General features: G+C 44.2%; 1 protein-coding gene across 6 annotated transcripts in view; it reads right to left on the reverse strand.

Annotated features, from left to right (window-relative positions):
- ehbp1l1a (EH domain binding protein 1-like 1a) overlaps window positions 1-25,890 on the reverse strand; it is a 46,747-nt gene that overhangs the window by 19,687 nt on the left and 1,170 nt on the right. For 2 of the 6 annotated variants that reach the window (XM_076289450.1, XM_076289446.1), the window contains exons 2-11: window positions 19,175-19,232; window positions 15,460-15,555; window positions 15,120-15,173; window positions 14,283-14,461; window positions 13,047-13,180; window positions 12,025-12,075; window positions 5,415-5,474; window positions 4,964-5,069; window positions 3,318-3,824; window positions 34-2,916 (exon numbers count right to left, since the gene is read on the reverse strand). In XM_076289450.1, the coding sequence (XP_076145565.1) occupies window positions 34-2,916; window positions 3,318-3,824; window positions 4,964-5,069; window positions 5,415-5,474; window positions 12,025-12,075; window positions 13,047-13,180; window positions 14,283-14,461; window positions 15,120-15,173; window positions 15,460-15,555; window positions 19,175-19,232 (4,128 nt within the window). The remainder of the gene's footprint in view (window positions 1-33; window positions 2,917-3,317; window positions 3,825-4,963; window positions 5,070-5,414; window positions 5,475-12,024; window positions 12,076-13,046; window positions 13,181-14,282; window positions 14,462-15,119; window positions 15,174-15,459; window positions 15,556-19,174; window positions 19,233-25,890) is intronic. The other 4 variants (XM_076289448.1, XM_076289447.1, XM_076289449.1 and 1 more) reach the window with 4 other exon arrangements.

Genomic DNA, 25,890 nt, shown 5'->3' on the forward strand with positions numbered 1-25,890 from the left:
GCACGAAACACATGTTCTGTCTCCTAAACTTACCCTCTCTCGAGAGTGCCCTCATCTCCTCTTTTATATTTCCCCCCAAAGACTGTGTTCTCCTTCATAAGGGTTGGTACAGAGATTAAGACTGGGTTTGCTTCTTTATCATCATTTGTTATATGGGCAGGTAGAGGTGGATGGTCTGGTTCAGATGGATATGTTTGTTTATGACTACTAATATCCTGTGGCTGTGACAGAGTTTTCAGTTTTTCACAAGGTAGTTCTATATGACTTTTAGAGGCTATGGAAAGATAGTCAGAAATGTGATCTTCACTTGGTCCAAGTGGTGTCGATGCCAATAACCTTTCCATAACCTCACTGATCTCTGGTGGCTGGTTAACTGAGTCAGGCTTTGGAGCAAGAGAATTTTGACATGGGCTCCTGTCAACAACCAATGCAATATCTTTGTCTTTTGTTGTGTCCGTGCCAGGTAGGTGAGATGGCAGTATGCTTGCTTTGCCTGGCAAATGCCTGGACTCTAACCTTTGCAGAGAGGGAAAACCAGAGGAACTTGCATTTGCTGGACAGGATGACACTAAGGACACCATGCTTCTCATAAAATATTTGTCCTTTATTGAGCTATATTGGGATGGACAGTCCAGTATATGCAGGCATGACTTGTCCTTACTTGGTTTTTCCCACAATGGTTTTATATCTGCATGCCATTTAATCTCTGCATCACAACCTGTGTTTGATTGTTGAGTGGATTGTAGACCATGGACCCTTGAAGACTTTGGACATGATGGAATCATACTGGCCATAGTAGGTGCCCTGAACCCTTGGGGTCTTGGAGCTGATGGAAAACCAGAATTTCTGGCTTTTCCTGGACAATTTGGTGCAAGGTAGAACATTCCTCTGATGATAATTTGATCTTTAATTGTTCTGTAATGAACTGGTAGAACAAGAGCAGACTCAAATGATTTGTTCTTAAGTGATTTAACACAAAAAGGTTGAACACCTAATGGCCAATTCATTGCTGCGCACTCATTTTGGGACATTTGTATGGACGGTACTCCCGGAATCCTGGCAACTTTTGGACAAGACGGCAGGAGGTTCATAATGTTTGGAGCGTTGTCCACCTTTGGCCTTGGTGATGATGGAAACCCAGGTGTTGATGCTTTTCTTGGGCAACATGGTACCAGGAGTGGCATACTTTTTATTATCTCCCTTTCAGAATCATCTCTTGGTCTATACTGTGCAGGTTGCAAACTTATGGCTTCACATGGCTTCCTTTTGAAAGGTTTGATCCATAATGGCATCTCCCTGATAGGCCAACCTTTGATATCAAACTCTTCCACTAACTTTTTGGCAGATGGTATTCCAGGGACCCGCGATATCTTTGGACAGGATGGTAAACAATTTATCATACTTGGGGCCCTTTCCAATTCAGGCTTTGGTGCAGATGGGAAACCAGGCACTCTTGCTTGCCCTGGGCAGGTGGGGGCCAGTTTAAACATGGATCTTCCAATATATCCACCTTCTTTTGATAATGTTACTCCTGAAGGTAAAGGTTTAAATAATGTGGATGTGTTCTTTATTTGTTTGGCCCAAAAAGGTTTCTTGTCCAATGCGTACCACCATGGCATATCTTGTTCTGCCTTAAGAGCCTTGATTGATGGGAAGCCCATCATTTTAGAAACTTTCGGGCACGAGGGCACAAGGTTCACTATACTAGGAGCCCTGCATATTTCAGGCCGTGGTGCTGAAGGGCAACCAGGTATCCTTGTAGTTTTGGGACAAGATGGCCTCATGTTTGACATGTTAATATTTTTCTCCAAAGGCAAGAGGTCTGCTGAAAAGTGGTGTATCCCAGATGATTGTCTCTTCAATGGCTTATCCCACAACAATGAGTTACATGTCAACCAGCCACCAGAGCCTGTATGTAATCTTGAAGGTAGCCCAGAAACGCCTGAGGATTTGGGACAAGTTGGTAAAATATTAACCATGCTTGGAGCATTACTTAGGTGTAGCTTTTCTGGGTCTCTTGGAACAGATGGAAAACCAGGGTTTCTAGCTTTTCTTGGACAAGTTGGCACCAGAACCACCATAGTTTTTAACATTTCCATATCATGATAGAATTTACCAAGGTCATGAAAATGAAGGATCCTTGGTTTTCCCTTAAATGGTTTATAAAATACAATATCTTCAGATGGCCACTTCAAGGACAGTGTTTCATTTGAGACCATTACAGTTGGCAATCCTGGAATATGTGTGGATTTGGGGCATGTTGGTAAAATATCAATCATACTTGGCATTTGAACTCTTGGATTCACTTTTGGTCTTGGTGTAGATGGAAAACCTGGAATTCTGCTTTCTTCGGGGCAAGTTGGGACTATAGCCACCATATGTCCTCTGGCTTCTTTGTCTTCATATGCTTTGCCTGGGGAATCAAACACCAACACCTTTTCTCTACAACTGGGTTGACATAATGGTTTCTTACTTTCAGACCACAAGCATTCCTTTGGCTCCTCCATCTTCATTTGTTGACAGGATGGAATACCAGGAATATTAGATACTCTTGGACAGGTTATAAGAAGATCCACCATGTTTGGATCTCTGACAACCCTTGGACTATCTGCCATTAACATGTGTGTAGATGGTAGTCCTGGAATCCTAGATTCTCTTGGACAACTTGGTGATAAGTATGTCACACCCCTTGTATCTGCATACTCTTCTTCGTCTTTGCTTAAGCTCTCTGGTGCAGAGGCCTGAAGGATAGCAACTTTAGAGATGCTTTTGGATGGCTTCTCCAACAGCACTTTCCTATCAAATGTCCACTCCCCAAGTTGGGCCTCATCTGTACTATGGCTCATTGTGGATGGCAACCCAGGAGAACTGGAGACTCTTGGACAAGATGGCAGCAAAGCAACCATGGTATTTGGTCTAAGAGATAGGGATACCAGAGGAAAAAGTCAAGGACGATGAAGGTGGGATACAGATTAAATAACAAGCATTGCTTGTTCACATGCAAGCGGAGTGCATGTAAAGTATGGCATTGTTTGATAGTATTATCATCCAATATGGAACCTATAGCGCTACTGTTCATGCTGTCATGGAAGTCTAGCATAAAAGCATTCATGCTGCTGGTCTCTAAGATCTGAAAATCTAAAAATGTCAAAACTTCAAAACAAGCTTCCTTTTGATACAAGCCAGACCAGAACCAGAAGTTTACTGAATCAAAAGTGGATACAACTAGGAGGAGAACACACGCCAACCTTGATGTGAATTAGTGTGAACGTTAAAAAGCCTGTGGACTGGGTCAAACGGTGCCATGCCACACTTACCCCCAATCTGAGTGAGGCTTCTCAAGATCCCCTATGCTCTTGGATGCTTCTCTCTCAGAAGAGAGAGTCACTTTCTGCTCTTTTTCTTCCCTCCTTTCTTTCCAATCTTTTCCTGTCTGTGTTTCTTCTCTCCAGTCTCTCAACTCCTTTCCCTCTAACAAAGCGCTATGTGGAAACTGGTGCACAGACAGGGGAAGAACTGCCTTGTCTCTCTCTGGGGCAACCACAGCACCCTGTCCAGAGACCGACCTAGGGGGTGAAGGATGTGCTGGCTTCAAAACAAATGCAGAGGTATTGGGGGCCTCTTTAGACTCTAGTGGGGAAGCAGATACCACCACTGATGATGAGCTCACAGGTGAGGCAGGGTGAGAGGTGGGGTCAAGGGATGCTTCAATGGGAGGTGTCTTTGGGCCATCACTTTGTGTTTTTGGCAGCTCAAAATATGTAAATTCTGAGAGACTGGATTTCTTTGGACTAGATGGCAGCATAGATGTCATACTGTCTGGTCTAAAGAGGAAATGCATAATGATCAGAGACTCTAACGAAATTCTTAAATCAATGAAATATTTTTTAAATGGATAAAATAGGGTTTATAGTTGCCAAGCCACACAACATAGGGTTGTAATTGCAATGAATACCAAACGCAAAGCAGCTAGTGGCACTGCCACCAACCATCACCAGTTTAAATCTTTATAATAGGTTATATCATAACAATCAAAATCTGCAAAGCAGTTCATGCTCCATTTCCATTTGCAAGATGAGCCAAGCCATAGTTAAGTTACTCCATTTTGTACAACAATATGACAATATGACAAAAGCACAGCTTTAGGATTACTTTTTATTTTCCACTTCTTATTTTCCACAGTCTTTAATTCAATGATATGGCGATATTGCCAAGTACTGAACACATTTTTCCCGACTGGAATGGGTCTATCGGTCGACGTTGGGTTTTGACTTGGGTTTGGGCTGCTTCTCAAATTAAAACAGAGTTGCATTGTTTGCATGATAAAATGTCATCAAGTAATCCCAAACAATGTTACTATAATCTGATTAAACATTTTTTATCGCTTTCTGGGCTGATTATAGTTCATTTTGATTTTTGTAGTCTGATTACTTAATCCAGATTGCATGTAATCCATTACTTCCCAACCCTGGATATGACACAGGTGGCTGAAGCATTGCATAAATCTGTTGATTAAAATGTATAGTATCAAGAGCACGAGATTATTAATGGAGCCAGTTTGTGATTAAAACATACTGCAGACATCTTAAGCTTTACATACAAATTTACACTTGCATTTTTTTCATACAACTGTTTCATTAATATGTAAGTGTCAAACAAAATAAAACTCTCCACCACAATTGCCACCGTAATTTGTGGCCACAACACGCAAACATTGTAGAGCAACCACTTTCAAATCAAAAAGAGATGCAAAGCATTGCTATTTTATATAAAGAACCTGAACATCAAGCCGCAAGATGTTCATTTCTCTGTCCACAACTCATGCATCTTATTATTGTAGAGAAACTACTTTCAAATCCAAAAAGAGATGCAAAGCATTGCTATTTCATATAAAGAACCTGAACATCAAGCCGTGAGATATTCATTATTCTGTCCACAACTCATGCATCTTATTATCACTAACCCTTTTGCTGCCTTGACAACCTCCAGTCCGAACACAGAGTCGCCTTCCCGTTTTCTCTCATAGCCTCTTGATTCTGTGCGACCAAGGTTTATTTGTTTTTCTTCCGCTAAATTAAAAACAATTAACAATATATAAGACTGTGTAAGGACTATATGAACCCTAATTTGAATGATGGGTATAGTGCAAAGTCTTAAGTCTAACTAAAGCTAATTTAATAACTGGCAAAATCTTAATAAACAAACACCGTGGCCTTCACTGCAAACCTTGATGAGTCAGCGCAATGCTCCCACAATAGTTCATGCACTAGAATTTTGCTTGGTGATACATTTTGCACTTTTCCCACCATTTAAATTAGGGCCCATTATCTTAAAAAGAAATATAATGGGTGTATGACATATGTAAAGTTATTATACAAACATAATTATATATGCTCGTTTATATGTCTACTCACTTGGACTTATTGAACTGGAGAGCACCTCTTCTGTCAGTGTGCTCAACTGTCTCTGGTACTCTGTAATGACATAATAAGCACCATTTTAAATGAATCAGTTCTCCAGGACACATCTGCCTCACTTCACACAGCTCCCCTGAGCACCGATGCAACTTGGAACTACAACCACCAGAGGGAGCACTATCTGCTCAACTCATCATCAACTCATTTCTATTCCTCCAGTATCACTTCATTTGTCGACTACTGTGTCCCTGTTGAATGTAAAATGTGGGGTTTTCACAACATGAGTACCTGTCTGCGCGTCAGAGAGGGAAGCAGAGACAGGGCCTGGCAGCAAGGAAATGGGGACCTGGTTCTGAGGAGGAGGACTAGAGATGGCAGAAGGCAGGGGAGAGGGCAGTGCAGGAGTGGGACAGAGGGGAGAGGACACGGGCATGGGGACAGGGCTCTCCACAGCAGGGCTGACCTGCGGTCTTCTGACATTGGGACGCACCACAGTGGGCACCACCTGGTGCCTCCACTCACAGGTTTGGAGCGGTCTCTCAGGGATAGAGTCTACGGCAGCCAAGAAAGAGAGAAAGAGAGAGGGAGGGAGAGAGGGGGGAAAGAAGGAAAAGAATAGGTAGGACGCAGAGTGTAAAAGGAAAGACAGGAATGACCAAATTGGAAAGAGTAACTGAAAGGTTTTTTTAAGTTAGTTAGTTTGTTTAATTTAACCAATCACAGTGAGGGAGAGGTCAAACAAGCACTTGTGCTGTGGGAATGTCTGGACCTCAGCCTCTCCGTTCTCTGTACCTGACGAGGAGACAGCTGGAGCAGCGGCATCAGGAGCGGCACAGGAAGCATCAGAGACAACGGGAAGAGGGGGGTGACAGGGGACGGGAGACACACAGACATCAGGGGACACCGGAGGAGACGCAGAACTGGGGCAGGATGCTGGGACAGAGTCAGAGAGAGTGAGAGAGGGAGCGTCTGAGAGAGAGGAAGCCACAGGAGGAGCAGGGATGCTAACAGGGACGCGAGCACGGACAGGTGGATCAGACAGTGATACAGCCGGGGTGGAGGATGGTGTCTGGAGGGGAGGATGGGGGTGATCGGTAGAGCCAGAGAAGGGGTCTGGACCAGGGGCAGAGGCAGGGGGTGAGGACAGAGGAAGAGGGAAGCCTTTTCGAGGGGGGATAGGGGGAGGAAGCAGCACAGGGTTAACGCTCTCAGGAGATGGAAAGCTACCAGAGGGGGGAGAGTACTCAGGGGGAGGGGTTAGACCTGCAGGTCGAGACTGCTTATTGGGTGGGGCTAGACCGGGAGGAGTGGCCTGGTCAGGAGGAGGAGGAGGAGGCCGAACTGGACGAGGAGCCTTCCTAGAGGGAGAGGACCGAGCAGGGGAAGCGGTCTGCGCAGAGTGAGGAATCAAAGGTGGCATATCTGACTCCATAGAGTGGTCAAGACAATCAAGGCCTGAGGCCAGAGCTACAGGAGATGCTTCCCCTGAGGGCGGTGGGGTATGGACAGTGGCTTGCACAGTGACAGTAGCAGACTGGACAGCAGTAGCAGAGGGTAGAGCAGCAGGGTGGACAGGCACAGAGACAGAGGACTGGACAAGGGGAGGGGCTTGCATAGGTAAGGGAGGGGTCTGGACAGGGGGAGGGGGCAGAGGATTACAGAGCGTCTCCAAGCCTTGCACTGCCTGCAGAGGAACAGCCTCAGGCACGTCAGTGGCGGTGTGGGGAGGACAGAGAACTGGAGGGGAATAGGGGACAGGCACAGGGGCGAGGGGGGTAGTGTTTTTGGGCGGCCGCCATTCTTTCTGCCAGGATGCTGTGGGGATGAGGAGGTATGAATGCAATGGTGGAGGGATGGATTGAAATAGATGATAGTGGTACCAGATTGAAGGCAGATAGGCAAATAGAGAAACAGAAATAAGGAAGGAAGGGAGAAAGAGATAGGGGAGAGAGTGAAGCAAACAAAGAAAAGACATACAGAGAGAGCGAGAGAGAGAGAGAGAGAGAGAGAGAGAGAGAGGGAAATACATAGACAAAGTTGGTGATGTTTGATGATAATGAGGGTTACATGTTTTTGGTATGATATGAGGAAGAGAAGACAAAGGAAAAAGAAAAGCTAAATTACTGAAACGTTTTTTTTCAGTGACAGACTAAACATTTCACACTGTCAATATACGACATACACAACAAAACACTAGCAATGTTTCATTCTATTAATGACCATTCATAATAATGCTAATAAGTTCACATATTAGTTAAGTAAGGCCTGCTGACTTAGTGCATGAGAGCAAAACCGAGAACTCCAACCACCTAATTTGGCACATACTGGAATCCTGAGGATCTGACATGCTATATGATTTATGAAACACACTGTAAACCTTAATAGTGAATCTTAACAAAATTAAGTTAACTAAAGTTAATCCTAGACACTCATTCCCATTGCACATTTCACTTGCGCCTAGTGGCATCTCCTTTACCTGTTGTGTGTGCTTGTAATTAGTATTTTAAGACGTCTTTGGGGAAATTTTGGTTATGTGACATAAAAAATGTGACAAGGCTTTCACACATTCTTTGACATGTGAGCGATGCTGCTATTTCTCTCCCGCTGCTGCTGTGTAGAGTGATGGGTCCTATATCCTGGTCTCTACCTGGCTCAGGCTCAGAAGGCAGGCTGGTGGGTCTAGTTAGGGCGGAGCCAGGCTCGGCCAGCGAATCACGGAATGACTTAGAGCGACGGGTCACCGTGCAGGGGGCCGCTCCAGGTGGGGAGGCGCCAAGGTGAGGAGGAGGAGAGTGGACCGAGGAAGGAGAGGAGCGGAGAGAGGGGAAACTCTGGGGTCGCCATGCACTCGAGCGGGCAGTGGAGTAGGTGACTACATGAGGCAAAGGGACAGAGAGAGGGACGGCAGGAAGAACAAGAAGGAGAGGCAGAGAGGAAAAGGACAACATGAATGAAAGTGAGAGAAAAAGAAAAAGAAAATGAAAACAGAATGGAAATGGAAAAAATGAAGAGATAAAGCTGAAGGGCGATGATTAAACTGGTGCAAGACTAAATGCCTGGCTACACTGGAGCATAAAAACAGCTGCAGGGAACTGTATGGGCCACTATCACGCCTGGCGTAGCCAGTTCCATTGATTATAGTGGAAGCTAATTGTTGCAGCAGACGCAACGTGAACAGAACGCTTCAGTTACGCGCCCGGGGTAGCCTCCCTGTAGACTTTTTTTTTTTTACAACTCCATTTAGATCTAGCCATTTAACAGACTCTGTTATCACAGAAACCTACAATAATAAAGGTCTCCAAACAAACTATGTCCAGGCCACTATATCATCAAACTACAGCATATCATTTTGGACTGCAGGGTCACTGCAAAGGTCTGTTATTAACAAGATAATTCCAGACCTTAAAGCAGCACAGGTGGCCAAAGATGAGAATGATATCAAGGAGCTGAGGACAGAGAGCACACTGTCCACACACACAAGCTGTACCTGTCTGCACAGCGTCGGGTGGTGGGGCCACATGGGGGGGTGTGGAGGAGAGAGCGGAGGGGTGAGGAGGCGTGCCGGGCCCAGTGAAGGACAGGGGTCTTGGTTTGGGGAGGGGAGGGATGGGGGCAGCCGCGGCCGTCCCAGCAGGGGGGCTGGGGTCCATCAGGCTAGGGTCACCTGAGCCCCTCTGAGGTCGCCGAGGGACATATATGGGTGCTAAGCATCATGGGAAAAGAGAAAAAAAGAAGAGGGAAGGAGAGAGAGAGAGAGAGAGAGAGAGAGAAAGAAGAGGGAGGAAGGTATAGATACAGAGATGGGGTAACAGCAGAAAGAAAGAGACAGAAAAGTGATGAGAAAATACAGAGAGGAGAGAAAAGAATGCATGGAGAGATGGAGTAAACAGAAAGCACTAGCAAATAGAATGCAGGATAGAAAGACAAAAATGAAGTCTTTTCATTTCAGATTTATGGATAATAATAAGAAATAAATCTATCATGGCATTTACAAAAATGAATGGCCTTAGCTGAAATCTGATTAAACTAGAACACATGGCGTCTAGTTCATAAATAAATGGACTTCATAAATAAATGTCTAATGGCTGTTTACTCACTCAGTCTTGTTGCTCCAGCTTGCAACAATTTGTGTCAACATAATCTGAAGTAGTACTTTTATATGACGTCAGTTCCTTAACGACCGTAAAGAGGCGGGAAACAGTCCCAAAATAGCCCCACACTTAAGCTCATGCTGTGTCTCTGAGGCAATAATTCAGACCTTGCTGTGGATGCTTCTTTAACAACCACAAATTACAACAATTGTTATATCCACTCTGATACTGAAATCAGTGGGGGAGGGAGGACACTGCGACTGGGGAGATATCCTGCTGAGAATAGAAGTGAGGTGGTGTGAGAATGTGGAGTTGTGCACATCCCTTTAAACAGCAGGGGGTGCTTGTGGCCCCAGTAGAATGTCAAACTGCATGGTACCAGAAACTGTCTGCCTGGGTTGGGGGATGGGGGTCTTGCACCTGCTGTGTGTCTCTAGGCCAGCTACCATTCAGACAGAGCAGTAATTCACTGATATTGGATTGGTAAAATAATTTATAACATATGATTTTTAATATATGAACCACTAATTAATTGTAGTTAACTGCATTTCAAGTTAGGGAAAAGGGTCAGAAATTCAAAAAATGATCAGAAAACACTAAGGAAGAGTAGTGAAAACATTTGCATAAAAGCTCAATGTCAACTGTGAAGGGAAGTATACACAATGTGTGTCCTGTGCTGATCAGGAAGTGAACTCACTCATCTGTTTAATGCATCTATTTCTGACCAGCAGTGCTCCAATTCAATCAGCTGATTGCTCCTATACGGTCAAGCGTTGCCAGCAGACTGAGATTGCTATTGCATTGTATTGCATACCATAACCATGACCGGTTTCAGCTCAATGCATCTCTGGCCATAACATTACTCTTTTCCCTGATTTGTTAGAGAAAAAAATAATAATAACAAGATCACAATGCACGGTGTGCCTCAATACCTGATCCAGCAGCTGGTTGGAAGATTTTGGGTAGGGCTGGAGGGTGGGCACGGACAAAGGCTGGCACAGTGAAGGAGTAGTGCGACGGGCGCGCCTGCTGGGAGGCACTGCCAACAGGGCCGGGGGCGGCGAGGTGAGGGGGCGGAGGAGGAGGGAAGAGGGGAGGGGCGGAGGGGGTGATGGAGAGAGGGAGAGGGGGAAGTGATTGGAGCTGAGGGAGGTTAGGGAGGGTGACGGTGAAAGCGCTCTTCCACTCCATCTCAGTGGGGGCTGAGGGCGAGGAAGAGGAGGATGAAGAAGAAGAGGAGAGGAAGGAAGGCATAGAAGGAGAAAAGTGATGTGATAAAGACAGAAGCAATACAGAGATGGGGGACACAGAGAGAAAGAGGGAAAGAAACATAGAGGAGAGAGAAGAGATAGAGGCAGAGAGAGGAGAGAAGAGATAGAGGCAGAGAGAGGAGAGAGGAGAGATAGAGGCAGAGAGAGGAGAGAAGAGATAGAGGCAGAGATGAGTGATAGAGGCAGAGAGAGGAGAGAAGAGATAGAGGCAGATAGAAGAGACAGAGGCAGAGAGAGGAGAGATATAGGCAGAGAGAGGAGAGAGAAGAGATAGAGGCAGAGAGAGGAGAGGAGATAGAGGCAGAGAGAGGAGAGAGGAGAGATAGAGGCAGAGAGAGGAGAGAGGAGAGATAGAGGCAGAGAGAGCATTTCAGATAGAGAGGAGAGTAATCAGGTTGAGTGTGAGATGAGGAAGTGAGAAAGGAAGGATAGAGAAAGAGAAGAGGAAGACTAAAGAATTAAGAGGAATTAAGAGGAAGACTGACGAATGGAGAGTGATGGCGCTCAGATACTCATTTCACATATTAAACACTCAAAGTAAACAGCAGAGGATCAGGTAATATATGACCCGCAATGAACAAAGCTGGCTCAAACAAGTTCATTTAGTAGAGATATCCCTTTAAAGCTTTATATTATTAGCCATTTTTAATTCTGCACAATATTTTTTCACAGAGTATCTGATTAAATCACAAGATTTCATGGGTGACTGACAACATCATTTGAAATTCTCCACATTAATATTCATTTTGCAAATATAAAGCTTCAAACTGTACTGAACAGTTTCTATGTATTGTAATTACAGCCTAATTTAAATGTTAATTAACCAACAGAATGTAAAACAGTGACCTAAAGCAGACCACTGCTGAGTACAGCGAAACTAGTTCAACTAAACATGAATATTAACGTTTCAAATGAACTGATAAGGGCTGTTAAAAGTACACAGCAAAGCAACGGTTGAAACACTGCCATGTGCCCTCTGGAACTGTCTAGTTAGCCTTGACTTATCACAACTCATACGTATATTGTATAAACGAGACCAAAACAATGGAGAACATGCTGAGACAAGTCCAGGTACTGCAGGGAATGTTTCATCCACTGGTGCTCTTTTAATACGCCCTTTTATCTCAATGGCTTTTGGGTCTGGAGAATGGAGCGATGGATATGGAGGGGGAAGTGTGTGTGTGGGGGTGGGGTGGGGAGGGGAGGGGAGAGGTAGTGGGTGTGAGGAGGGTAGCAGGTATTTACCTGTGTGCGTTGGGCCTGCGTCTCGCACTCTTCTTGAGGGAGGAGGGGGTGCTGAGGAAGAGGAAAGGGTAATGAAGGTGAGGAGAGGAGGAGAGAGAAGAGGAGAGGAGGGGAGGGGAGAGGAGAGGAGAGGAGAGGAGGGGAGAGGAGAGGAGAGGAGAGGAGAGGAGGGGAGGGGAGGGGAGGGGAGGGGAGAGGAGAGGAGAGGAGAGGAGAGGAGAGGAGAGGAGGGGAGGGGAGGGGAGGGGAGGGGAGAGGAGAGGAGAGGAGAGGAGAAACCAAGCAGGACCAGTGGAAGTCAACAGAGGCTCAGAGTGAGAACCATAAACTTCAGAATGCATATCTATCTCATTTAAACCATCATCTTATGATCCATCATCTTATGCAGCGGAAACACTAACAGCATGTTTTGATGCCCCTGACAATTCTCAGATAGAAGTTGTGTATTGAACACTAAACCACAAGTAGTGCCAAGATCCCTTGGGGATCAATAAAGTATCCATCCATCCATCCATCCATCCACATTTTACCACACTAAGGGAGTTAATATGAGATCAATTAGACATCATATAGAAGGTGTAAATGCATATCAGACTATGTAAATGTGTGCTGTGAGTACTGGAGTGTGTGTGTGTGTGTGTGTGTGTGTGTGTGTGTGTGTGTGTGTGTGTGTGTGTGTGTGTGTGTGTGTGTGTGTGTGTGTGTGTGTGTGTGTGTGTGTGTGTGTGTGTGTGTGTGTGTGTGAGTGTGTGTGTGTGTGTGTGTGTGTATCATGTGTGGGTGTGGGTGTGGGTGTGAGTGAATGCAGACACGTATGTACAATCTACATATTGTCCACTGCACACTACACTGTAACTCTACATGTTCTATATGTAGTCTACGGCATGTGAATGCTCACATCTGTGTGTTTGTGCGTGCACATGTGTATATGCCATACACACTGTACACACACTCATCTACTCTGCACATGAATCTACTGCCTTACACATGGCACACTTCCACACATGTAGTAAGTGCCCCACCTGTTGCAGGGCTGGTGGTGGTGGAGCCTGTGCTGGCTCTCTTGTCCTCCTCCTCATCACTGAAGTCGTCCAGGTTACCGATGTCCGACTGCTTCAGGCTCATGAGGCTGGCCAGACTCTGCATGTCTTCATCCCTGCATGGAGGAAATCAGCAAATACGCATAAATAATTGATTATTTCATCTCTATATGTGCCTTAAAACACAGCATCGTATATGCAAACAGAACCGCACATGAGTGAAAGCACATTCTGCCTATAGCAAGTCTATATATGCACATCCACACATCCGCATTCTGCCTATCGCAAGGCTATATATGCATTTATGGGAGGGTGGAGGGAAAAGTGGGTGTTTTGCACAAAAACATGGATGGAGAAGAAGAGCGATCGATTAGGACATTTTGGAATATGTATGAAAACAGTGCAAGACTATACAAAATGCAAAAAGGTGTAATCCAGATTGTGGATAAATGTGTTGACAGCAAAAACTTTCAGACACAACATGACCAGTATTCAGAGCAACAATTAATTATGCTTCTTTGTACCATGTCAAAAGAAACCTTTACTTTGATGAGCGCTGTTTACCTGATGAAGAGAATGCTTAGTGAATGCTGATATTATACCACTAACATGTTTGTAATTATACAACTGAACATTTACCTCTATGTTACTGATACATTCTTATTAGTTTGTTTTATGCATCTCTCCTTACTCATTGTGGTGACTTGTCAGACTCATTGCTGAGACAAGTGAGCCTACAGTTCAGTAAGTAGAGAAGTCAAAAGGCTTCCCCAGCCTCCTCTCATATTACAGACTTATATCACAGTGTCTGTGAGTCCCATCTTGAACAAGCAGGGTCAGCACCACTGTACTGTATGCCTACTGCCACCATCCGTAGCTGAGAACCAAGCACTTGTAAAAAACACTCTTGACATAATACTTGACAGCAGTCTGGCTGTACAGTAGCAGTGGTGGGCTCTGTGCAGATGGGGTCCATTCATCTTTGACATAAATATCCATCCTGGGTGTACCACTAGCTGATATATTATCTTGGTCTGTACCAATGCAGATCATTCTTCTTCCTATTTTTACTCCTTTTTTGTGACTGGCTGAGGTCTACGTTCACTGAGGTTACATTACTTGGTGGTTATGAAACTGAACTGAACTTGGTTATGTGAACTGTAACTGTATCCGCCATGTTTTTTTTTGTGTTCTTGTCACATCTCAGGTTGTACTCACGTTGCTTTGCCCTCCTTGAGGAAGACGCAGGAGAGCGTCAGCTTGAGCGTGGCTTCCACCACCTTCACCGACAGGGGCTTCAGTTTCAGGGTGAGCTCGTACTGGGCAGGCGTGGCGCTGGCGTACCGCTTCATGTTTACGTCCACGGAGGCCAGAACCTTTCGGTGCCCTTTAGTCTCCTGGGAGTGGGAAGGACACTAGTTTATGATTGGGCGTGATAATTAGCATTCATTTTGACATCTACTGTATTCATGTCCATTGACATGTACATTCTTGAGAGATGGTCCATTGCTGCCCCCCTTCATAAAGTGTCACCGCCTTAAACAGTTGCCACAGCTTTGAAACCCAAACCCAACATTGGGAGTCCCTGCCACTTTCGATAAAAGCATCTGCTCAATCCCATTTACTTTACTTCACTTCTCTCTACTGAAGCTACGGCATGTAGCTCAATGTAAAAGTGCCCTGTTGTGTTTGACTAAAAGTGACCTGTCCCAAGGCATACTTCCCATGACTATGCATGCTGTAATGACAAGTCAGAATACACAATGGTAGCACAGCACTGTGCTGTTAAACATCCAATGGTAGCACTGTGCTGTTTAACATCCAATGGTAGCACAGCACTGTGCTGTTTAAGACCCAACGCCCATGACTTTATTGGTGTCTTTCCTACTGAGATTTTGAGGGGGCTCTGGCCACTTGTAATCCTTGTGGGGGAGAGAGGACTACTGAGCATGTGTGGGTGTCTGTCGAGAATTTAAAAGACAGTGGAGGAAGGAGGAGGACAGTATTTTTGGCAAAGTGGTGCAGGGAACAGAAGAGCTGAGGAGACTCACTCACATTTTCAATGATAAATGTCCAGTCCTTGTCTTCAAACTCATCTGCATTTGGGTCCTGAAACAGGTGCATATGATTTTCAGTACTTATACACATTGTGTGTGTGTGTGTGTGTGTGTGTGTCTGTGTGTGTGTGTGTGTGTGTGTGTGTGTGTGTGTGTGTGGTTCTTTCTTTAGCAATGCAATCAAATAAATGCCATTTCATTAACTTACTTTTGCTCATACACAAAAAAAGAAAATATATATATGTACATTAATAGGGATTCATGCATTTCTTCAATATCATTTCATTCATTTTCCTTTTTTAAGAGCCTCAACAGTGTGTGACAGTGCCTTGGAGTACCTTGAAGAGGGTGACCGTAATGTCCACATTCTCGGGTGCCTGCCACACCACCATGCCCCGGTAGGGGTTCTTGATCCCAGGCTGCCAGCCATGCAACTGGAAGGGGAGGAGAGGAGAGGAGGGGCAGGCCGGGACAGAGATATATTAAACCCTTTAATCTAGTTTAGAAGGACACAGCGTGACAGCACTTTATTTCAGGGGCTAGTCACAGGGGTTTCCAATGTCATATTCCACTGCCATACATCATTGTGTTAGCATTTCAATCAGGATGCTAAATGAGTCTATGCTAGCTGCCATGGTGCCTTTGTTTTTATAGGTTTGACAAGAGTGGTTTATTGAGGAAACTTGTATAATGTATCCTGTTTCATGGGGCAACCCAGTCTTGTCTCGCAAGAAATACATCAGCTCTGACTGAGATCTAAAACATTTCTTCTAAACTCCCCTTAGGTGAATTAAATTTAAAATAAAAAAATAAATAATAAAATTATATTTTGAAATCTTAAAGGGATTCACCACCATTTTTGGGAAATACACTAATTTTCCACCTCCCCTTGAGTTAAATTGTTGAGTTTTACCTTTCTCCAGTTCATCCAGCCGTTCTCTGAGTCTGGCAATACCACTTTTAGCTCCAGCCTGACATAGATCATTGAATCGGATAAGACCATTAGCATCTCGCCTGCTAGCATCACGCTTTAAAGTGACTAAGATTTCTGGTAATTTTCCTAGTTAAAACTCGTGTCTTCTCAAGTTAGAAAGTGTAATAAGACTAATGGAAAATGAAATGTGGCAATTTTCTAGGCAGATTTGACATGGAACTATACTCCCGCCAGACTCAGAGAATGGCTGGATGAACTGGAGAAAGGTACAGTTGCAGCTACAGGTGCAGCAGACGCAACGCGGACGCAACGCGGACGCAACACGAACGCAACGCAACGCAACGCGCCTGGTGTAGCTTCCCACTAAGACTGATGTTTTGTTTGCATCTGTATTAAGGTGTTTGTCATTTAAAATGTGCCAGACTTCAGTGATACATGTACAATTTGAAGCACATCTGCTGCTACAAGGTAAAACACTGATTTGAAAAAATTGGTAGCCTAGGCAGTGTCCAAGCCACATGGCGAAGAGTTGGGATTGTTTTTTTGTTTTTTTTTTTAAGGGTTTCACTGTCTATCAAGCTAAATTCTGACAGTTGAGTCAGCTGGTGTTTCAGGATGGTGAGTTATTTGTAATTGAGAAGATATCTGATTCTTCTCTGAGTTTGATTTAAATCGAAAAGATGACAATTCTACTAACTTTAGTTGAAGTTCAGATAATAATTGTGTGTTTGTGTGTGTGTGTGGGAGGGGGGGGGTTAGAATATTGTTTATTCTACTGGTGAGAAGAAAGACTGCCTTGCTTTGCATATTTCAGAGTTATACGTGCAAAGCATTTCTTTGTGGATTTGGGATTTGATAGTGGATCTGAAGCTTCTATTTGCATAATTATAATGTGTGCATGCCGCATATTATGTGGGTTGAATTACACTTTAACCCATGACTTGTGTGAATATACATTTATTTACTCGATTTAAATTTAACAGGTAACATGTAGGCTACAAGGTGTTGGAATAACAATTTAAAAATGCAATATCTATATGCAGATAATTTTACTACACTGAATTTAAGAGCACACAGAATGAAAGAAAAACTGTGTTTAACCCCTGCTACCACACTAGTTTTCAATTTGCCAGTGCAAAAGACTAGGAGAGATGAGGTGAAGAAGAAGTGTTTTCTTTGTTGAGTAGCACTCAACTACATTCTAAAGAAATTCAAGCTTAAGAGCAGAGGCGCACCTTGTCCACAGGCAAGGCAAGCAACTGCTTGGAGCCCCGAGCTGCTGGGGGGCCCCGAGATGGTCTCAGCGTGTTTTCCGTGTGACAAGCAAGAATTTTAACATGGGTAGGTCGAAAGTGGAAGTCGCATAATAGATTTATAGCATTTTTGTTTTTTTACAATTGTAAAAAAAATATATAAAATCAAAGAATAAGTTTTGGAAAAACAGAAGCTTTGTGTGGGCAGTTAGCTGAGTGCAACAGATGTGTTTTGAAATGGGTAGATCAAAAAGTCAAGGTTTGTGTAATATAGGCAGGCTTTGTTCAAACACATTAAAGTTGGTTTGACACAAACTCGACCCTCATAGTCAGTGCTAAATAGATTTTTCGAATGTGTCGAATATCCAACGTCCAATATAAAACCAACTTTACCACGGTCATTATGTTTGCATTTGTATTAATCCCAATGCGATAAGGACCAAGCACGCATTCATTTTTTAAATCATTCATTTAAATTAATCATGTGCCGCCAAAGATTTTTAATTTTACATCGTCACTTGTTCTGTTATCAACGATTCTCTTTGGCTGCTAATATTTGATCCTTTGATGCACCGTTTATTGTCCTTAAACTGACACAGACAGAAGATAATAAACATTAACAAACTCCCTCCCTCGGCCAGCGCTTCAATGTTGCGCTTTTGTGCCTCTGCTTGGAGCAGATAGACCACCTTGAAGGTGCCGCTGCGTTTCGTAGAGCGGTATGATAGGCTATTCTTTTCAAACAGCGACAGCGTTGTTGCCTATCAGATACACAGGCTTTACATTTGTGAGTCCAGGTAGGGTGAACGCAACATTTTCTTTCCATTCCTCTTTATAGGCCCAGCTATTTTTCTCCCAGCTCCAACTCCTGTAGTTCGCTTTTCATTCTGCATGCTAATACTTCTTGTAGGCAAACAATAAACATTGTAACATTGTCAGGAGATGGGTCAACCAAGTAGCCTATTTAAGAATAAAAGTAATATAGACTTTATCCAAAGAATTGATTAGAATAAGTCAGGCTCTGTGCTAGTGCCTAGTGTTGTAATGCCCACATTTACTATTCACAATATTGAAAGGGGATCATTAAGAGAAAGGAATTACTAATTTTGGGTATAGGATCCCAATAAAACTATTTCATTTCTATACTTTATATTTTGTACAAAGTTTATATTGGAGTTTTAAAGTAATTTTTAGTTATTTATTAACTTTTTTATTCTTTACATTTATATTGTCAAAAAAACAAGGTTTTTCATGTTTGGAACATTTGAATAAAAAAAAAAGGTTTTATTTCATAAATTTTCGTTGGTGTGAGATTATTTATAGCCTAACATAATGATGATGAACACTGGTTGGTAGGGCCCCCTAGGAATTTTTGCTTAGGGCCCCCACATACCCTAGAATCGCCTCTGCTTAAGAGACCCTACAAATAATGACTGTTACTCTTGCAGTCGGGTCTATAACAACTTTGACCCCGTGTACTCCACACCTTTGTGTGGAAGAGGAACCCTCTCAACAGTCTGAAGGGATTTCACACTTGAACAAAACACAAACACCACTCCACTGCCTGATACCAAACACTCGCTACAACTAAAGACTATGTTAATGCTATCTTGTGTTTTGAATTTAAACCAAAGAGTAGCTTCCCTTGTTAAGAGATGCTATCTAAGATAACAGGCAGTGGATCTACAAGGCAAAGTGCAAGTGGTTATTAACTTACTGTTAACTCATGATAAAGCAGGTCTGAAAATGATTGTCACATGCATGTCATTACATCCAGGCCTAACATGTAATGCTATTATTGAAGCGACAGCTGCAGGCTAGCACAGGAACCTGAAACGTTGAGGGGTACATTTGGATTCACTCTACCTTTGTGCAAATGCGTCTATTTCGTCTGGTCCAAACCACCCTCAGTTTGTCTGGTTGCCTGCAATGACAATGCAACAGATTGACAATTATTAGTTGAACAATGGAAGAGACTCAGTGACATCAGCAGTAGCACATTTTCAAAAACATAATTTTCCAACTCTAATATGAGACATTCTGTGTAACCTCTCATTGGACCACATTAGGAAGAGAAAGTATCGATGTGTGATGTGAAGTTAACCATTTGACAAGTAGGTTGTTGCTGACAAAACTGAAATGCATTGGACAGAGTGACAACAGGCTCAGTGCAATACCCTTGACCTTGCAAAACTGTACTAATATCTACTGTCCCTGAACTGTTGACAGGTTTTTTGTCTTAACACAACTCACTGGGCAACCTCTTGCTTGTGATAGGCGTGTACTCATACCTCCATGATGACATCACAGTCCTAGCTACACAACACAAGGGCCGCCTAGAGACACCCACGCAACTCTACAACATTCCTCCTCCTCAAGAAACACAGCACAGAAATACAAAACAAAACCCAAAAACGACATTTCCCTGATGACACACACTTAAGCCCCTGGCATTGCCAGACATGTGGATTACAGCTGGAGGATCAGCCCTATGTGTCTGTGTGTGTGTGTGTGTGCGTGTGTGTGTGTGTGTGTGTGTGTGTGTGTGTGTGTGTGTTGTGTGTTGTGTGTGTCTGTGTTGTGTGTGTGTTGTGTGTGTGTGTGGGTGTGGGTGTGTCTGTGTTATGTGTGTGTGTGTGTTGTGTGTGTTGTGTATGTGTGTGTGTGGGTGTGTGTGTGTTGTGTGTGTCTGTGTTATGTGTGTGTGTGTTGTGTGTGTGTTGTGTGTGTGTATGTGTGTGTGTATGTGTGTGCTTCAGTGTGCGTGCTCGTTTTGGCTTCTGGGTTACTCGACTGACCCACATAGAGCAGGAGTCAGGAGGATTGGCACTCCTCTACATGAGGATACCGGCCAGGGCAACAGAAGGAGAGGACAGGGCAGGATAGGACAGGACAGGAGAGGAGAGGACAGGACAGGACAGGACAGGACAGGACAGGACAGGACAGGAGAGGAGAGGACAGGAGAGGAGACACTCCTTTGTCTCACTTTCACAACAAAGTGTTTCAGGAAAATGACATGATAACAGGAACTCCATGGGTTGGCGGTTTGATTTACAGATCACCAGGCTTTGTATTTAAGCAGCCAGTCCCCATATGCACGGAGCTGGTAAATAGATTAACACTCGCTAATTAGGGATTTGACACAGGCGACGCTGGACGGCACATACAGACAAAAGGAACATACTCAGCTTACGAGCACTGAGAGAGACACACCCTAAAAACACACAGACGTGCGCACGTGCACTCGCACTCGCACATGCGCGCACACACACACACACACACACACACACACACACACACACACACACGCGCACACACACACACACACACACACCAAGTCACTGACCTATAACAGCACTCATATACAGTGGCAGCCCACAGCGTCCATGTTGACACAGTCACAGCCTGAGTCTCTCACTTATACACACGCACACACGCACGCACGCACGCACGCACGCACACACACAGACACACAATGCTGGAATAGGAGTTCCTGCTATTCAGTGAGATGGGAACCATTGTTGGTTGCGGCGCTGGGACAGTAATGTGGGTCTTATGACGGCCCCTATGTGGACCATGAGGCATGTGCAGTATAAGAGATCAGATCAGAACGGCAAGGCCACAGCACACAGGGAGGAGGGCAGGTCTATTCGTCTGAGCTGTGGTCTGAATGAGAGTGTGAGCGTCTTTCTTTAGCTCTAGATTTTGTCAACCAAGAATGACCAAGATCAGATATATTACATTATATTACATTACATTAATTGCTTAATTGTGGATTTTCAAAACGGAGTTTTTTGTCTGCATTGACCTCAGTTGTTTACTTTTCTACCTGTTTGTGCTGTTCCTAACTCTCGATGGCTGCCTGGAGGTCTCTTTAGAGCTTACTGTTCCTCTCTCTGGCCCCCATCCCCCCAACCCCACACAGACTCTTTGTGTGTAGTCACAGTACGGTGTGTGTGTTTGTGTGGGTGTGTGTGTGTGTGTGTGTGTGTGTGTGTGTGTGTGTATGTGTGTGTGTGTGTGTGGTGTGTGTGAGTGAACGTGTGAATGAGTATGTGTCGGCGAGAGGTATGAAAGCTATCAGCAGAGACTTGTTCTCCCTTCCTTCCTCTGCCGTTAGCAGCCAGCAGGTCTCTAGTGGTGGGTGTGGCTCTACCTGTGGTAGACTTGCTGCTGAAAGCTGTCTGCCTGACTCAGAGGCATCTGCGATTCTATCTCTCAAATCAGCTCAGAAACCACAAACCAGAAATATTCCATGATTCTATAATCACCCATTTCAATTCAACTATCCCTTTAACCCTGCAGAAGACTTCTGAAACTGTAACAATTATTAAGACATAATTAAGAACTGACAAGCTGACCTCCCTTGAACCTCCCTGAACTTTTCTTCTTCTGGTAAACCTTGTGATTGCAAACAACAAATCACTTTGTACGTGTACATCATTCATAAACTTTTAATTATCTGTTCATAAAAAGAAGATCCTCCTGCCAAACATTTGCCAAATATTTCAGACAACACACTCTTTAGCTAGGCAACAACATGACACATAAAAAATGGAATGAATTGCAATATTTGGTTACATTGCTCACTTGGGACTATGGGAGCGTACGTTTTTTACCATTGTTTTCCAATGTCACATGAAGTTACTCCTACTGCCTTACTGTGGGATCGTATTTCTATCTGGCAAAGACGTCTGTGATAGAGTAGCCTATAGCATGACCAGGGTGTCTCATGGGTAGGTACCTCTTACTCAAGTTGCAGGTCACTTATATAGCAGCAATGTGGATTGGAGAGAAAGACAAACCTAAAGAGTGAGTATGACTGACTGACTGTGACTGTGAGAGCAAGTGTTAGAGCGAGTGATTGAGTGGCCGAAAGAGTGAGGGGCTGGATAGAAATAGATTTGGCAAGCGGCACTGACTGCAGGACTGCTCCTGAGTAAGAAGCAGGGGGGGGGGGGCGTTGAACCCTTCAACCCTGAAATATTGAAGGAGGGGGTTAACTGTAATAGTGACGCATAAAAATAGTTGCATTTTATCTGCAGCAGTGCAGCCACCCCTGCCCAGAGTAGAAAGGAAACATATGAGCTTAAGATAAAGGCAATAAGAGTATAAGTGAGACAGTGACACAGCACAAAGTTATAATCTAGTTAGAAAACTCATTTTGGGAAAGAGTCAACATCACAACAATGTTGATGAGCATGTATGGAAAAAGTTAATACCCATCAAAATTCCAAGGATCTCACTCACTGACAATACACTTACTGATATAAGTACTAACCATAACCTTAACCTTGTGGTGTATATCGCTTTGCTAAAAGTGCTAAAAGTAAAAGTGCTTAATGATTTGCTGTAAGTGTAAAATGTCAACATCATCAAGCATTCTGAAATGCTGAGTCCAGACTAAAGGAAAAAACCCTTAAGTCATCCACGAAGCCCATCATAGAGATGTCGGGACAGCTGAATGTGCCTCAAATGACCACACAGTCTGGTCAGCCAAATGACCACGGAGCCTTGCGACAGAGGTGACCACCCCACTGCCCTTCATACAACCACAGGCCCATATTAGCCACCATGACAAGCCTGCTCTGAGTAACACTATGGATCACTGTTCAAGATCTCCTATGCCCAACAGATCAGACTGTCAGACTGTGGCCACTTCCCAGAACAAGGGAGGAAGGCCCAGATGGACTGGCTGGCCAGCCGGAGGTCATGAAATGGCACAGGCTGCACTAGGTGCCCAGTGTGGTTCCCTAAAAGAAACGTTGTATCACACAGTTCTACACTATTCATTCACCATTCACTCCATGTTTCCTGTGCTTGCTGCTACCTCAGGTAAGTGCATTGCAGGGCAAATGGAGGTCAGGTTTAGGAGTATGAGTTGTCATTATGAATAGCCATTAGACATGGAGCTCTGATTACAGAAATGGTGCTACATAAAAACAACAATAAACTTTGCCCCATTTATGGCCACTACACCAAGTGTCTTTGTACACTATAATGTAAGCTTTAGTAAAGTGTATAATTCAATATCTATACTTACAGCCTGGACTATTAAATGCATGGCACTTGCTAATATTTCCAAACCTGTTAAATTGAAGGCCTATATTAAGGTATTTTTAAATTATGTTCACCTAACAATGTCCATTCACTCTTCTGTTTTTAAAGTGTTTAAAGATACAGTCTGAACCCCCCCCCCCCTCCCCCTCCATGTTATGCTTCTGCCTGATCAGTCCATTGCAATAGCCAGGGCCAGCTATTCCACATTTCACACATTCCTACAGGCAGCTAACATAAACCAGGGCTTTGCCAAGGCTACTTCCCCCTTATGTAATGTTCGTTAGGCTGGGGTTGCTATCGTGTACATTTGTTGTGGTTGCCACCAGTCCAGACATGCTCTATTCACTCTTAACTAAGAGGCCTCTGTGTGGTTATAACACATAGTGCACAATGCCAATGCACACATGTGCATGACATTCTGTGAACACTACCACTGCACCACTAAGTAACACAACACACTTGTACACCACTAAAAATGATGCAGATGTAGAGATGTAGAGAAAATGCTGTAGAGAAGAACACATGTATTACACATGCAGAACTATCTCAGAACTCTCAGAACTAGGAACTACAGATACATCATTTACAAACGTCATTTACAGGTCGGTCCACTATTAAATTGAATGAATCTGAGACACTTTGCACCATACACTGATTAATCCACAGATTAACCCACTCATGCAACATCTGTGGCTGACATGCCTGCAGTAATAAAAGACATGCAGCCACAGGGCCAAGGAAATTAAAACACATTAAATGGCTCCTGGTGCACTTTCGAGCTATGGCATAACAGACAGAATCTTGTCAATACAAGTGTTCCTTGGGATTGCATGCCTCTAATCTTGGCATGTCTAGCAATCTCTAGGCTGTGCGGCAAGAGGGCTTCGAAGTTTCTGTCAAGGCTCCAGGCAATGCGTTCCAGCACATTTAGACTCTGACTCTGCATAGCCTAACAGGCTCCTGTAGGAACCTCCGGAGATGGGTGTGTAGGCTGGGGAGAGGTGGGTGTGTAGGCTGGGGAGAGGTGGGTGTGTAGGCTGGGGAGAGATGGGTGTGTAGGCTGGGGAGAGGTGGGTGTGTAGGCTGGGGAGAGATGGGTGGTGCTGCTGTTGAGGCTCTGAGAGATGGGACTGGGGGGGGGGGGGATAAGCATGTATCCCTGCAGCTAACGTGAATAATCTTAATGGAATTGGAGGCTACTCCCACCATACTGTGTCTGCCAGAGGACACAGGGAGTTCAGCTCACAGCCAGAGACAGAGGGTTGGAGGACAGAGTGTAGTGGTGTTTATAGTTGACTACACACTGTGATAAGGGGGGAAGAGCAGCACAACATATGAGACTGCATACATGGTGCTCTGGCAGAGTTGTATAGTGTGCAGGAAGCATGCTGTTAGCAGAGAGTATGGATTAACAAGTGACCCTTTGTGTATGTAACAGAGAGGTTTTGTGTGGGTGTGACTGTCTATATGTGTGACATGTGTTGGAGTGTGTTGGAGTGTGTGTGTGTGTGTGTGTGTGTGTTTGAGTGTGTCCATGTACCCATGCATCTATGCATATACATAAACAAGTTAATGCTCAATAGCTGCAACTCTCAGTGAGATTATTTTTTGATGTATGACTGACTGCATGGCTTGAAGTCATATGTGTGTATGCAGGGATGTAGTGGTAAAATAAGAGGTGGGTAAACTATGATTTCTGTGATCTCGGTGAGGTGGACTGCACCATGCGGTATCGGATTTTTAAAAAAGGCATTCAGAACATGTTTGATGATGATGGAGGTTATTGTAATGTTTATAAATATATACATATTGTGAATGTGGATAATACAGTGTGATTATTGAATGTTAAAATTGCAATAGGTGAATAAACTCTTTTGAGAGGTGAATAAACTCTAATAAGAGGTGGATAAAATCTATTTCTGAAATTTCAGAGGTGGATAAACTGCGTTTACTTGTGTTTAGCCTCCACTACATCTCTGTGTTTATGTGTGAATGTGTGTGTGTGTTGTGTGTGTGTGTGTGTGGCGTGTGTGTGTGAGTGTGTGTGTGTGTGTGTGTGTGTGTGTTGCGTGTGTGTGTGTGTGTGTGTGTGTGTGTGTGTGTGTGTGTGTGTGTGTTGCGTGTGTGTGTGTTACGTGTGTGTGTGTGTGTGTTGCGTGTGTGTGTGTGTGTGTGTGTGTGTGTGTTGCGTGTGTGTGTGTTACGTGTGTGTGTGTGTGTGTGTGTGTTGCGTGTGTGTGGAGCAGCTGCACTAGTGCTATGCTGCCTATGCGTGCATGTGCAGAGGCATGCGTGTGCATCCACGTGTCTGGGCATCTCAGTAGCACATTAGTCCACTTGACTGCATCCCCTCCCTGTGAATCAGCAGCGGCTGCCATACGCCACACAGCCCATGTTCCTCAGCAATCACATAAGAATGGAACAGATCAGATCCTAAGCAGACATGGCTGTGGCATTCCCCAGCCAAACAGCAACTGCCCTGGCCACACCGAATCTCTGCCCTGCATCCAGTCATCAGGGCT

The sequence above is a fragment of the Alosa pseudoharengus genome, unplaced genomic scaffold (genome assembly GCF_046254945.1).
Source record: "Alosa pseudoharengus isolate Yale_2024_CS ecotype anadromous, Long Island Sound unplaced genomic scaffold, YU_APseudo_1.1 YU_APseudo_1.1_scf_17, whole genome shotgun sequence".
NCBI lineage: Eukaryota > Metazoa > Chordata > Actinopteri > Clupeiformes > Clupeidae > Alosa > Alosa pseudoharengus.